Genomic DNA, 15,618 nt, shown 5'->3' with positions numbered 1-15,618 from the left:
ACCTCATTACAGTACCCCAGCTTTTATGGCCTTAAGTCCATTAAGCGAGGAATGTATTCTAACTATATCTTAATTTTATGCCTGGAAAACATATATATATGTGGAATTTTAAAGAAGAAACTATAAATGTCCTCATTAAAAGTAAAAAAATCTTTCATCTTTCTCTTTTTGAACAAATGTGCAAAAAAGTTTTGATATTGAATTAGGATGATGTTTTTTTCTTTTTTCTGGAACAGTGTCATTTTTATGGTTATTCTATTACTGCTAGCCATCTTATACCACAGAATAGTTAACTTACTTCTAACACTACCATACAGTACTCTTGTATTTCCCCCCTCAAACTGGAAAATCTCACTCTGTAAAAATAATTCTATGTTCTTCCAGTAGCTATTAATGTTTGTTTTCTAAATCAGTCCATATGGCATTACCATTTCAAGAGTCAGTATGTGGGTACTATCTTCCCATTACAAGTTATCAATTACAAAAAATAACATACTTTATATTTAAAGTATTATAATCTTTCATTTTTGCTCATTACATTTTTTCTGTCTATGCAACTCTAACATAGTCATTGCTCTGGTCTTTTTTTTTCACTTTCCTGTGGGCTGGTGATTGTCACTCTTGGAGTTGTGGATGTTTTTTCAAAATGGGAATCAACCTAGACAAAAACGAAAGGTACTGTTAACTTCATGAGGTAACAAAGATTTCACTTCATTTCAATACAGTGCTAGCACCTCATACTAAAGTTTCCACAAGGTATTAACGTGAAAAAAAAATAAATTCTGAGAGTGAACACATTAACATTTTTATTTACCTTACACTTGCATACCTTCCAAAGGAGAAATTACTCAAATTAGAGGTTTCCCCACAGTTCTGTCATCAAACATCAGTTACTCACATACCCATTTAAAGTAAATGCTCACTCACTTTCTCCACTCACATAAATAACTTCAGCTTTTCTAAAAACAAACAAAAAAAATCAATATATTGAGCACTGAATAAAGTCAGGGCCCAAGAAAACATCACACTACTCAGCTCTCTTAATTGAAAAATGTTCTTGTATGTCATACAGAAACAAAAGAGAGCCCAGTTGCAAGGGGCAAGAAACGATTCCCAGTGTCACAAGAAGAGGAAATGTCTGGTTTCAGAGACTATAGGCAGGAAATATGCAGCAAGTTGTTCTGCTTCTGATGCTCAAGAATCCCACTTTCCTGGATCTGGATCCTCCCCATCAAACAAAATAATTCATTCCCACATTCTGTTTGCTGGTCAGTTCACGTGACAGTCAGGACAGTTCACTTTATTTTTCTGGGCTGCATGCCTCCATCTAAGCCAATACCATGTTACCATATCTCCTAAATTAATAGGATATTTACTTTTGAACCAACTAAAGCCCTTGCTTTGAGGATCTTGTTCATCTCCACTGTCTTTTCCAAAGAAAAGGAGATGAAAATTCCACAAAGCAATGGCAAGAGCCTTTATGAAATGAAACTTCTGTGAATGTCAACTCATCAAAATAATAAGGCACAGTGGTTTCATGAACACACCCTTCTGCTCTGTCCTAAAGGACAATGTATGTGGAAATATATAGTGATCATGCTTTTTCTGGAAATTGCAAGAATTTTTCATTACTTTTTTTTTAATTCAGCATTCTCAGGAAGGCAAGAGATGCAGATTCATCAAATAGTGAGAAACATCTGCTTTCTCAGTTGGAGAGCACATAATGTAATTACTGATGTAACTGATCTATACAGACAGAAAACAGCTTTTCCTCAAACTGAAGTTCTTATAAATGGTCTCAGCAACTTATCAGGAGTGAGCTATTTAGAGACTAGCTGAGAAGCCTAAGGCTGGGATGAATGAAGATCAATAACTTAAGAAAAACAAACTGAAAGTATAAGCACTCACCTGGTTCTGACTGTCAGAATCCTCTTCTCTTTCTTCTGCTTCATCGTTGTAATTCTCATTTAATTTCTTCTTGTTTTCTTCCATTTCACTTCTTTCTTTAGCAGTTTTCCCACCTTCCTCTCCATTCACTTCTGGATATTCTTCTTCTCCTTTATATACCTCCTCTCCACAGTCATTTTCCTCTTCTGCATTTTCTTCTTCATCTACAGTTTCTGCTGGCCTCTGGTGAAAGGAAAAGCAGCAGCATTATGAGGCATTTTTAATCAGAATGCTCCACACAATTCTGAAATGTGACAGACATCAAAATCACAATTACATCATTACTGGGGAGTAAGAATGCTAATTTGAGGTTTGTCTACATGGACAGAAAAGGATGCTCATGTACTAACACCCCATAATGCACTCTTATTCTATATAAAAAAAAGTATTAGTGAGATTTAAATGTATTACACTGGGTTAATCCATTTGACCATACACAAAACAATTGGAATGAGCTAGATTTAACTAATAAAGCAACAGCTATTTTGTTCCAGCTGTTCCAGGTTCTCCAGCATTCTAGCATTTAGCATGTACTTGTTTATAAAATCCTGCCACAATAAAATATTTGACATCACTGTTCCCCAAGAACCATTTTACCTATGGACCAGGCCACGCCATGACAATGGGTCCTGTTGTGCAGCCTGTCTTCTTTGCATCCACATAGAAGTAGCAAGAGAGATGAGGTAGACCTACTGGTCACTTCCACAACATAATAACTCCCCTTCTCAGAGACCCCTATGTAGGGTGGCAAGGTTAGGATTTGTTTGACGTTTAGCAACTGACCAGCCAAGAGGAGGAACAGGATCTTGTTCCATGTTGAAGAAGAGTAAGCAGAAACTCACTATAGATAAAGCTGCTAGCAGCATCATTTCACGACCACCTGGAAGACTGATGCACATAATATCTAGTTTCTGTCATTTTACTTCCAGTTTCAGCTTTGAAGGTTCAACTGGCTATTCAGTGAACCAGTGCCCCCACTGCCAAGATGACTTATGTACTTGTGATAAGATTTGAATGAAAATAAAGAGAAAAAAAAATCCCACAGGAGTGACAGGGTGTTTGTCTCCTACACACCCTTATCAGACTAAATTGAAAGCAAATAAGCTGAGAACAATAGATTCTCTTTTAATCATAAGTGTTAGGAATTTTATTATCATTAGCAGCTCCTTTATGCAGGCAGCTCTCTGCTACAGACCTGTAAGTTACATCTTCTAAAAATCTCTCCCCCACTAACATTTCAAAAGAATTCCCTCATCACCTTCAACAAAAGCCGTTTCAGCAATACCAACAATTGACTGAAGCCTCTTGAGGAAACACCTTGCTTTTGCTTTGATATCTGAGTAGCAACATAAGACAACTTTATTATGCCACTGCACGATACCACATTGACACAGCTTCAGAAAGGACTAGTTATTGTGTTGTAATAATGCATAGAATGACAGATTACTAGAAATATTACATGTTTACCTGACCAGATAAATAACAGCTCCATAAGTAATTTTTGAAGTACAGTAGTCTCTGTGTGTATTTTATTCAAGGCTTCCTGACTCACTTTCATCTGGTAACATCAAGATGGGCTTATTACCACTAAAATAAAAATTAAACAAGACAAGTCTTAAGAGACAAATTCAAAGAAGGCACCATCTAAAGCAAACTTGAGCCAACTTCGGTAATCTCCAGCACATGAAGACAGCAAAGAATCTGTAGATCCGTAGGTTCTCAGAAGTTACCTGCTAGTCTTACTTATGTGACCTATTAATTTTCTTTTCAGTCTGCTATGGCAATTAGCAGCTCTGGATTCTGACCAGAAACAGGGGAAAGTGGGACAAATTACATGCACCAGACACCACTAGCTAAAATAAGTGGTTTTGGTTTTGCTCAATGACACTGCTTGCTATGACATTACAAACACTAAATGAAGAGAGGGTAGGAAAAGAAGAAAACTAAACCCAGGCTTTCTCTGTTAACTGTTGCAGTCATTCAAGATACTATTATTTCCAGCTTTTTGTCACTGCCTGATAGTGGCTACAACTAGAAGAGAATATCAGCCCTTGCCTGAAGTGCTTTAGTATGGTAGCTCATTTTGGGCTGCAGAAGAAGGTGTGTAGCCTTTACACTATGGTGTAAACATAAGTATCCTAATGGATATGCTTTTACTGGTTACATTGCTGTGGAACCAGTCTTTAGCATAGAAGAACAATGGACATTTGAGGGGCAGGCAGTAACCTTCTAAAGTGCTAGACTCATTAGACCTCATCAGCCTAAAATAGGTGTGGATGCAAATTTTTTAAGACTTAAAACTAATATGAAAGATAAACATAGTATTACTGAACTCACTGTACCCAGTTTCTGTACCCAGAAACTCACTGGAAGCTCACAGGGAACTGGCATGAAATAACATTCAAATTGCAACTAATTTAAGTTGACCACTCAAGCTAAATTGCCTGAAAAATAATAGTACAAAACAAGATCAGTAAAACAAATCCCATCAGTGCAAGTGCAAGTATAATGTTTCTTTAGTAAGTGAAAATTTCAAGACAGCTGAGCATATTACTACAATGCTTATTACTACTACAGACAAAAATAAAAAGATATATTCCAGCTAATAACTGGAAAGCAAAATGTGTTCTTCATTTAATCTCCTTTCAAGCTGCACTACATGAGAATGGATATTTCAAACAAGTTAAAATCAACATTGACCCAGAGAAGACCTTCTGCAAGGTAATCTAAAATGCAGTATGGTTCTCACTGCATCCAGAGTCACAGGTAGGCTTTGAAATGTGAAGAGGACCACAGACAATGCATTTCAGAATGGACAGCAGCCATAAGACAGAACCGTAGGGAGGGAAATGAAGGCCAAAATCACAAAGAATCATAAAATCACAGAATGGTTTGGGTCAGAAGGGATCTTAAAGCTCATCCAGTTCCAACCCCCTGCCACGGGCAGGGATGTCTTCCACTAGACCAGGTTGTTCCAAGCCCCATCCAGCCTGGCCTTGAGCACTGCCAGGGATGGGGCAGCCACAGCTTCTCTGGGCAACCTATGCCAGGGCCTTAGCAGCCTCACAGGGAAGAATTTCTTCTGAATATCTAATCTAAATCTCTTCTTTTTCAGCTTAAAACCATTTTTCCTTGTCCTGTCATTACATGCCCTTGTAAAAGGACACCACCACATCATACACTGCTTTTAACATAAAAGGTGTGACACTTTTCTATTGATCTACTAGCTATGCATAAATTAGCATTCACTATTTTAAGTACACCTTCTTCACCAAGAAAGTGAAGCAAAAGTTAGATTTTTGATATGTAGGGAGAAAGAATGGTTATGTGCATATATACATGCAGGAAGGAAAACAGAAAAAAAACTGAAAAACAGAGCATATGGTCTAAAGCCTCTAAATGTTGTACACACTTTGCTTTCTACAGCAGTTCCAGTGGTTTCAGTGAACCTGCAATAGTGAGTTAAAGCCTATGTTAAAGTGCTTGCTGGGTCAGGGTACAAATCAAAGTCCCCTGGAGTCAATGGGAACCTTTTCGTTGAATTTGATACACTTCAGCCATCCTTCTACCTACAACTGAAAAAATTCATATTACATATACAACGAAGTTACTGCAAACTGTGTTCTCTCAGTGAATAAATCAGGATGGGCATACTGAAAGCAAAACAGGTATGCTCATTCAGACCTACGTGTTCATGCAGAAATCATCACACTCATTTCTAGAAGTCAGCAATGTACACAAGGAAAAGCAGTGACATTTCACATCTTAGTTTTTAGCTTTTCATCACTCATCTTTTAAATAAATAGAATATTCTGAATATGAGCTTCCTATGTGGAACATACTGGCTGCATAGCCAAGACAGATGTGGGACTCTGCCACTCCTCTTTGCACTCAAGAAGTCAGAGTCTGGCTTTCAGCCAGCGTGTTGGCTCACAGGAAGTCATACATTACATTTGCGACTCCTGTAAAAGCTCCTGGCATCTCAAATCCACAGAACCAGCTGTATCTCCAGGCCTGAGTGACTGAGGTCTATCACCACTTTGTAACACAATGAAATGCACATGAGCATCAAATACTAGTATCAATATGTTGTCATAACAGAGAACAAGAGGCACTTTAAAAATTCATGTTGTAAGCACCCAGCCAGTTGCAGCCCAGGGTAACTAAACATGTATACTGTAATGAACTGCGGAATACACATCCCTGTGTTACTTTAGGCCTGTGTCCATATCACAAAAAGCCAACAGCATGACTTCAACATGACAGCAATAAATGCTGAACTGCAGAAGCATGAGGTGATTACATTCTTATTCTTTGAGGTAATTTTCACAGAGAAGTAAGGGACTTCAAGGACAAGGGACTTTTCAAGGGACTGTAATGGATTATCCTCATTCCTTCTATAGTCAGAACATGACAACTACTCATACTAAGGTTTGTAATTTTGTCTTTTGCATGGTTGCAAGAAAATAGGAAGTAACCTTTCTTCTATTGCTGGCTGCATCTTTTAAGTGAAGATGATGCTTTTGCAATTTCCCAGCTGAAAGCACACTAGTTAAAATAACTAATTTTCAAACCATACCTTCACAATTGTCAGTGCAATTCTTTGCTTGTCACAGACAAGCAACAAAGACTTGCTGACACAATATATGTATATTGAAAGGCATATTCAACCAAAGGTACGTACAACAACTGAAGTCATTCTCAACTTCATGCTGGAAACAAGGACCCAAGTTGCCTTCTGGAAACCTCCTGACTTACTAGCAGGTTGATGAGGAACAGGTGAATTTCATTTTGCATTCAAGAAGTATGGTTGCTTGTTGGTATTTTTAATCTCAGAAAAAACAAGAGTGTTTAAAAAAGAAAGATATATTCTAATTACACTCATCATGCTATCATTCATTAAGAACTACATTACCAAATGCCATCATCATTCAAAAGCAGTAAAAGCCAGGAAATGTGAAGACACTGAAGCATTTGCTGACACTGAAGCATTTGGCTTCTTTTCCTCTGGAGATGCTAATGTAACCTCTCAGGTTTGTACATGGCTGATACTAGAATATTGAAAAGTGCAGTATCACAAATTATTTAAGGTGGAAATTATTTTGTACCATTAAAGTAAAACATAATTTTGCCTTATTGAAGCCATTTGGAAATGTTTACTTGGCTAATGGTCACAACAGACAAACAATGAGGCAGACAATGAAAATCTTAATGGCCACAAATACCAGCATGAATACACCTCACAAATGCAGCATCAGGAACACTTAACTTTGATTGCACCAAACCTCTCCAGAACAGAGCTGCCCCTGCTCCTACACAGTCAGGAATGCTTTGTAGCAGCACTGCACAGATTCCAACAGCAAAACATTTTGTTCCCGAACCACATAGGGTTGCTAAGTGACAGCAGCCCTCTTCTCTTCCACATCATTTACAAAACCCAGGCTCTTAAAAACAAGTAAATGAATAGTTACGTGTTCATCAGTCTTACACTTCCCACATAGCAAACGCACTGGTAGTTCCTGAGGGCAAAATGTCTTTATCCCAACAATATTTAAACTTCAACCTTTTTATCAGTTGGATACATTTTTTTAATTTCTTATTAACAACAAACGCAGCACCTGAGTCCACAGAGTCTAATTTTTTTATAAGATCATAGCACCTAGAAATCTAACTAGAATGAATGGAAACTTTGTAACTTGAAGTGTAGAAAAAAAAGCTTTTCAAACTCTATTCCTCAGTTTCATCCGTGGTAAGTGGAAGCATGCGTAATTCCTTTATCACAGGATGGACATGGTAGAGAAGAAAACATCTGATCAGATCTTTACTTCCCTAAGAGGTAACTAAGTCAACAATATTTTTCTCCAGTTATTCACTGACAACCATGTCTAGTTTTTTCACAACATCTTCCATGTGTACATTAAAATTTGATGAAGCTTCACAATACAGCATGTTCTGCTGAGCATCCCTGTAGACAATGACAAGACTGATAAGCATTTAAAAAGACGCCCTACTAAGGTTGCAAAAATACAGAAATGTGTTTGGTTTTGTTTTGTTGGGGGATTTTTTTCCAGAAACAGACTCTTCTAGAGTGAATGAAAAATGCCCTAAATCTTAAGCAATTTGGGAAATTGTCTACTCCATGATTGCCAGAGTTTTTCAAGACATGCACACAGAGAAAGGAAACTTTTTTGAAAGTGATACCAACACTAGTTTTACAACAGAACTGTCTTTGCAGGCTTCATTCTGAGCAAGTGAAGGCCCTCCACCAGTTGGCCATAATAGCCTTTTAAAGAAAAGAACAGACGTTGTTGCTGTAGCTTCAGAAATCAGTCATCCAATGCAGAAACCAAGGGAAGATTTCTCTTCTAATTTTGAGCTGCAATGAACCAACCAGCCCAAGTTTCCCTATCTCACACAGAGCAACAATAAAAAAAATAAGTGTAAATCAGTGGAGCTGAAAGAAGAATATGCCGTGAAAACCTTATCTGCTGGCTTGTCAGCACTCAAAATCCAGAAAGCTTAGATTACAGCTGCATCATTCGTAGCAAAATTTCAGCATATGAAGTTTCTGCATGTATTCTTTTGAAATGCCATTTTTAAATACTTGCTGATGCAATGCAAAATGTTTTCTCATGAAAAGCCCTAGCCTTTTTAATCAAAGAATGTCTCTTAAGCAGTCAGCCCATTTTAAAGTTGAATCACTGTAAACTTTAACATTCTGCCTTCAGCAACAGGGAAGATAAACATTTTGTTCTGTTCACCGAGGTGAATCTTGGGTCTCTAAAGCAAACTGTATACTCCATAATGAAAACTGAAAATGAAAGGTGCAAATTTTCTGCTACTGATGATACACTCCAGCTGCAGAGAGCACCTAGGGGAGATACACAATCTCACATCACATAACAGCCCAGGAAATGCGGAATAATGAGTGGCATCAGGTCTGCATTAATCAGTGGACATGTCTGTAATATTGGAAAACAAATGGGCAGTGAAAGAACCAAGAGTGCGAGCATCTACAAAACCCCAAATCAGTGCCCATTAGATGAATTTAGCATCCAGTGATTCTAACAAAAAAACAAAGAGAGAGGGAGATGGAGATGATGAATCTGGAGGGGAAAAAAAAAACCACAACAAAACCAAAACCACAACCAAATCCCGAACAAACAGATGCATTCTACATCACTTACATCTTACTGGCTATGAGTATCATATACCCCCTGGCAAAGCAGGCTAGCACAACAATATGCCTGAATTCCTTGTAGGGGTCATACGCTGCACAGCTTTGTATATCATAACTTTCATGCTTACCCCCACCTCCCACAAGGGCTCAGCATGGGAGAACAACCCTGCTTATGGAAATGGATAAACCAATGCAAACTTGCATTGTTATTTCAGTCCTATTACGACCAACTGCTGGTTTTGTATTTCACAACTTGTACAAAATTATAGTAGCTGGTACTGAAAGCTTTGAAAGTTAGAAGATTTTCTGTCTCAGAGTTACTTTGAATATATTGATATTATTATCAGCAAACTCAAAGTAACACAATTACCATCTCAAGTAAGAAACTTGTCTGTTTTGCTGCGCCTCTACTAAGAACTGCAATAAACCCACCTTGTTCCCTGTTACTTGCACAACTGATTTCATAGTCTGCCATCCATTCCCACAAATGTTGACACAGAGATGTGAACAACCAACCTGGAGTAAGTCTGCATGTCAAAAGAAGAAACTATCCATTTTGCATTTGGAAGCTGAAATCCTGATACAGAATATAGAACAGAAAGGTCTGGTTTGGTTTTAGGCAAAACACTGATTTTTCCTCCTTGATGTTCAATTACAACCGTCAGCTAGTCTGAAGTAAAGCAAATCCTGTTCTTTTAATGTGTTCTCAGCTGGCAGACAGCATTTTACAGAATAGGACATAAGCAGCTGTCTAGCCAGTATTACACTAAGTTTAGTTAATGGCTAATCTGGCATTTGTTCAACAGTGTACTTCAAATGGCAACACAGAGAAGGTGCATAAAAAGAAAAAAGACTAAGCTCTATCTTCACCACCTCATTTATGTGTCTGATGGAAATGATAACATATCAGAAGTGCCAGCACTCTAGTGAAAGCTGGCATGTAAATATTTGTGCATTATGCAAGATAGTCAAGCCCTGACTGGCTGTCCTTTTCCATATTTCTAGCAATAACAGAAACTGCAGTTCAGATAAGAAAAAGCTATAAAGCTTTACAGCACAGAATTTAAAACAGTTTAAAATGATCGTTAGTAAGAACCTGAACATGTAAAATGCTAAATGCATCCAAGGTCTGAGTAATCTCAGTTATCTGGGAATAAAAAGTACTCAGTGCTATTCAGAAGGACCTGGCTTCTTGCCAGATTACCTAGGAAACTACACATGAAGTTTTCAAATGACAAATACATCATGTCTTGAGTTTAAATAAATTTTGGTGCTCTGTTCGGCTTTTCTGAAAACATGAAATCAGATTACTAGTAGTGTGCACGGCTGGTTTTTAAAATCTGCCCCCCCCTCCTCCCCACCCCCACACACCTACTTCAAGCAAAATCAGGTAGCAAAATCAGTTGATAGCAACCAAAAAACATTTCCATCTAAGGACAGCGCATCCACTTTTGTACATGAGCTTAGAGGTATCAAGCAAGTTCCCAGATTGCAAGGTTGCCAGCACATCCATGCTCAGTGGCAACTGTACCAACTGCCAAGTACAGAAGTGGTAGTTGAAAGCTAACTGTTCTCCTTTCCCTAGTGATGGTCACTGTCCTCCGGCTGAGGCAAACTGGTGAAACACACAGCAGAATGGGCAGAGCTGTTGCCTCTGCTGTAGGTTCTCCGTGGAGAAGCAAGGCAGCCATCTCCAGGGTTCTTGGATTTCATATGAATTGCAGTTTTAACCAACTGACTTTGTAAGTTCCACCGAACCAGTCAGTTTTTCGTCCATTTTGTAGCCCAAAAATCCAGACCCTACCTTCCTTAAGGATATCTCCCTCCCCATATCTACCACACTTCTTCCAATTTCTCCTACAAATACATTAAGTCTACTCTGAAAACAAAATAAATAACAATAGCTACTCTCCCTTCATCGACAGAGCCAGTTATTCATCACTAATGCAGAGGCTGGTTAAGGATGATTTCCCCATGGTAAATCTATGTTGGTTATTCCCAATCACATGCACCAGTTTCCGTTTCTCAACAAGCTTTGGCTTTCCCAATTCCATCCCTGCATGCCCAGGCAATGTCTCTATACTGCTCCTTAGCAGTCCATCACCTCTTTTAGTAAGAGGTCTAGAGTCCTCTGTTCAAACCATCCTCCTGCTATGCCTGTCTGTTTTCTTGCACATGAGCATAACTCTTGTGCTTTGAGGAAAATGCCCTTGAAGATCAACCAGATCTCTGCACTTCAGGGCAGCCTCACACAGGATCCCGCGTGCCAGTTTGCCAAACTAGGCAAAGTCCACTCTCCTGATTTCTAGGATTTTTTATTTTGTTATTTGCCATCTTCACTTTCTTCAGGGTCTTAAACTGTTATCTCTTGGCCACCAAAACTAAGGCTGCCACTGTCATATCCCCAACAAGTTCCTCTTTATTTATAAGTAGCAAACCCAGCAGAATGCCTCTCCTAATCATGTATCCCACTACTTGCAACAAAAATTTCGCTCCGACACACTCGAGGAATCTTCTGGATTGTTTGTGTTCCATCATGCTGCCCTGAGTAATTAAAGTGTATTTACAAACAACTATTTTTAACTCCCTCCCATTTGTTTACAATCTTACACTGAGAATAGTTCCTCACCACTGAGCTGGCCACCAGAAGCCAGGAAAATGCCCAAGAATCTCTTACGTTGTTGGAATAATTTTTAGCCTGAGAAATCTATTGGGTAAAATGTGATTCCTTACACAGCAGCATGTATCAGAAATATTATTCTGTGGCCTACGTGGCTGGCCCAACCTATTATCAACAGACACCAAAAGCACAATGCAACATCTTGTGGACAGGACACAAAGTTGAACAAGTTAGCAAATTCCTACAAACATGTGAGAAGAAAGAGGACTGTCTTGTCAGCAATTCATTAGCAGGAAAAAAAAAAATAAAGAAAGAAAAGGTAATTCTTCCGCAAATAATTTAAGCAGTTTTACTCCCTACTTCAGTCAAATAAACTTCAACTTACCTATTTCCTGTATTATTTAAGTTGACAGGAGTTTCTTTTAAAAACAAATCAAAGAGATTTGATTATGCTTAGTTATCAAGACCTATTTATTGTATGTAAGTCTTATGAACAAAATTTTGGCCACTAAGTACCATGTTGTTCCAACAGAAGAAAGTGCTGACAGCTTTAATAAAAATCCACACCTCTTTGTAGTTCAGGACTTAAGGAATTCTGACACTGATTCTGTTCCATAGCACCTTTACCCTGCTCCATCAGTATGAATGGACTGAGATCCAGGTGGATCCATTTGGTAGTTTGTGACAGTAAGTAGTCCTGATTTTCTAAGGCACTGTAAGGGCTCTCAGAGCAGTTCTGAAGCTGATGAAAAGGTAACTGATATTTGACACATTAACAAGATAAAGGAAGATTTTCTAAACCTCCCATAAAAGAAGCTGTATCTTTGAGCTGTTACAATCATACCCACAGAATTATGCTGTACATTTGAAAGAAAGTGGGGAAAGAACACAACCTGTAACCCTAAATAAATATATCTATTTATTTAAAGAGCTTGATCAAACCTGGTCCAGCGGAACTTCTACACGAGTATCTTCATCTTCCTGCACTTCAGCTGCGCCCCACATTTCAGACCTATCTCCACTGGCTTTGTAAATATCTTCACCTATAATGGGAAAGATACAGAATGGAAGGCAGTGAAGTCCCATTGTGACACTGTGTGGCACAACTACTGAACTGCATTCAAATTTGTTTCTGAGAGCAGATTTCTGTGCTGTCCCTACACAGTTCTTCTAATGACGTTTTCAATCTCCCATTATTGTCAATTTGTTTTCCTTTTTAATAACAAATACTTACATGCTACACCATTTGGAGAAGAGGAAGGGGAAAAGGGGAAAAGGGGAAAAAAAGGAAAAAGTAGAAAAGAGGTGAAAAGAGATAAAAAAAAGGGAAGACAGGAAAAGGGAAATAGAGTAAAGGAAACAGAGACTAAAAAAAATCCTAGATCTGAAGTTCCTTCACTTCTGGCAAAGGTCAGGAGTCAATTTGAACTTAATACATTACAAAAACACCATGTTACTTCTATTTCTACAGACAATGATAGTACCCTCCAGTAATTAGCACTATCACACACATCTAGCAAAAATCTCAGGCCCTGAATCAACAACAAACATCATGAACCAGGACAGCAGTAAAAGATCAACAGAAACAGTTGGGATTAATGCTGCTCCCAACCCTTGGGCACATGCAAGTAGAATCACAGCTGAAACTCCATATCCACATTAAAAAAACACACACTGCTAACTAACAAGGTTAATGGTTACAATGATACTCAATTTTGCAAAGATTTTATACCATTTAGTTTGGGTAATTTTCCCCCCCCCACTTGTAAGTAATAACTAGGGGTCATCAAAGTTTCTAATATCAGATCTAATATCTAATAAGTTTTAGTATCAGCTCACTAGGAGAGCGAAGGTAAGTACATACAGAAAGAAAACAATTTCAGATGAGATACATTTCTCTTTTCCTTCATCCCAAACTGAAAACAGTCCAGAAATTAAAAGCACAGGTTACTCCAAATCATAACCCCCTCTCCCTCTCCATCTATTTAGGAAAGGCAGATGATCTTATGCTGATGTGTTCATATCCAACATCATAAGTAACTGCAATAAGGAAGAGGAAAAAACATCTGTGCTGTTTCAGACTATCTCTTAATTCTTCATAAAAGGATGTGAACTCAATAACATCAACTGACGATGCAAATTGATCAACATTGCTGGACACTATTAAATAAACAGCCCTAGCATAGCACTGAACCATTGAGAAGGAGGTAAAATAATAGACAAAACCCCAAGACTTAGAGAATCTGGAGTCTACAAGCATTAAAAGGCAGCATTGACTACTATGGAAGTTTACTTTCTTATCACTATAAGAGCCAAGGAAAGCATTTACCCTGGGAACAAAATTCTGAGGCATACCATACCACTGCAAATGGCTAACTGGAAGGAAGGTGCCAGCTCATCCAGATGGCTTTAAGTATCTACTGACAGGCCACGAACCAAAGCACCAGAAATGAAAGCTATTCTCATAGTTTAAAATTAAGAGGAAGAAAGTCTTTGTCTATGGAACATCACAATGATATTCTAGAATGGTACTGCTGGCTGCATCTTAGGAGACAGATTTTCTGATGGATAGCACCTTGACTACCTGAGCATCAGTTCCATTGATCCTCCCCACCCAACCAAAAGATCTATACTACTTGTCCTCTGAAAGTACTGGTGTTGGAAATACCTCAGGGTTCTCAGGATTATTGGATGTATTCTTATTCTAAACATCTCACACATCTTGAAAACATCCCCATCTTCATACTTAGCATGGAAATAATATTTTTCTTTTCTTAATTTCCTTTCTTTTGTAGATTATTAAATATAATTTATCTGTTGGAGCATGTTTCATTGAAACCAATTAAGGGCATCCAATATTTGCTGGCAGTATGGTAAATCTTGCAAAATCTACGTGTACGTATCTCCTTACAGATCCCCTTTACCAAGGTAGGGGGCTTGGGGTTGGTTTGTTGGGTTTTTTTTTGACCAATTCAATCAATGCACTTCACGTTTCCCATTTTTCTGAGGTCTCTAAAGGACAAAAGGTTCAGTCTCTCTTACCTGATATTATCGTCGTGGCCTCTCATCATAGACATTCAACTGAGATCTAGATCACTACCATATTCTGAGATGAAACTGCAATGTGTTCATTGAAAGCTACTGTGATGACTTTCCTAACTCAAGGCCTTCTCTGAAATACATAAGAAAATAACCTTGTCCTAGATTCCTTGGCTCAAACTATAAAAAGTCAAATCAGTTCTGAGAGAACTGCATTTAGTATCACCATCATTCCATTCAGACTCTGTAATACCATCTTTGTCTTCAAGATCTCCAAGTCTTTCAACCAAAATGGGGATTGTCTGGCATCTAGATGTAAAGGATTTTGGTGCAGAGGTAACTCTAATTAGGTTTTTCTCCTGCAGGCAAAAGAAGTACAAGTGAGGTAAGTATGTGTTGGCCCTGGAAGCCAAATCCACAAAATTCAGCTCAAGAGCTGAGGATTCTCAATTTTAAAGCACTTTTCCTTAGAAGAGTAAATCAGCCTCAGGGCTATACTGAATAACCCAGCACAAGGGGACAGATGTGCAGTATTTTCAAAAACCTCAAGCATTAAACCAGGAGGGAGTGAGAGAGAGAGAAGAAGACATTAAGTTCCTACCTGTGTCATGCAACCAATTTCCCCATTCAAAACCATGTATCCAAAAAGCTAGTAAGAGGGGAATTTCAATTAGCAAAAACTGAAATCCCCATGGGGTTTCCTCTAAGCACTTTCTACCATGTTTCTTCGCAGAAAAGTCGTCATAAATGAAAAGAGTTTAGTTGAAAAGAGTTCTGCACATCCTTCCACCATCTCTGAATACCACTGTTCATTGTCTTGCATGGAAAGCAC

The 15,618-nt window shown here is 38.3% G+C and overlaps 1 protein-coding gene across 1 annotated transcript in view; it reads right to left on the bottom strand.

The window, feature by feature from the left end:
* Positions 1-568: 568 nt before the first annotated feature.
* DCDC2 (doublecortin domain containing 2) overlaps positions 569-15,618 on the bottom strand; it is a 52,025-nt gene continuing 36,975 nt past the window's right edge. Inside the window, exons 8-10 of the mRNA XM_010011084.1 lie at positions 12,690-12,790; positions 1,909-2,130; positions 569-658 (exon numbers count right to left, since the gene is read on the bottom strand). Coding sequence (XP_010009386.1) covers positions 569-658; positions 1,909-2,130; positions 12,690-12,790 — 413 coding nt within the window. The remainder of the gene's footprint in view (positions 659-1,908; positions 2,131-12,689; positions 12,791-15,618) is intronic.

Source organism: Nestor notabilis, unplaced genomic scaffold (assembly GCF_000696875.1).
Source record: "Nestor notabilis isolate BGI_N333 unplaced genomic scaffold, ASM69687v1 scaffold10460, whole genome shotgun sequence".
Taxonomy (NCBI): domain Eukaryota; kingdom Metazoa; phylum Chordata; class Aves; order Psittaciformes; family Psittacidae; genus Nestor; species Nestor notabilis.
This window is presented reverse-complemented; position numbering and strand designations above follow the sequence as displayed.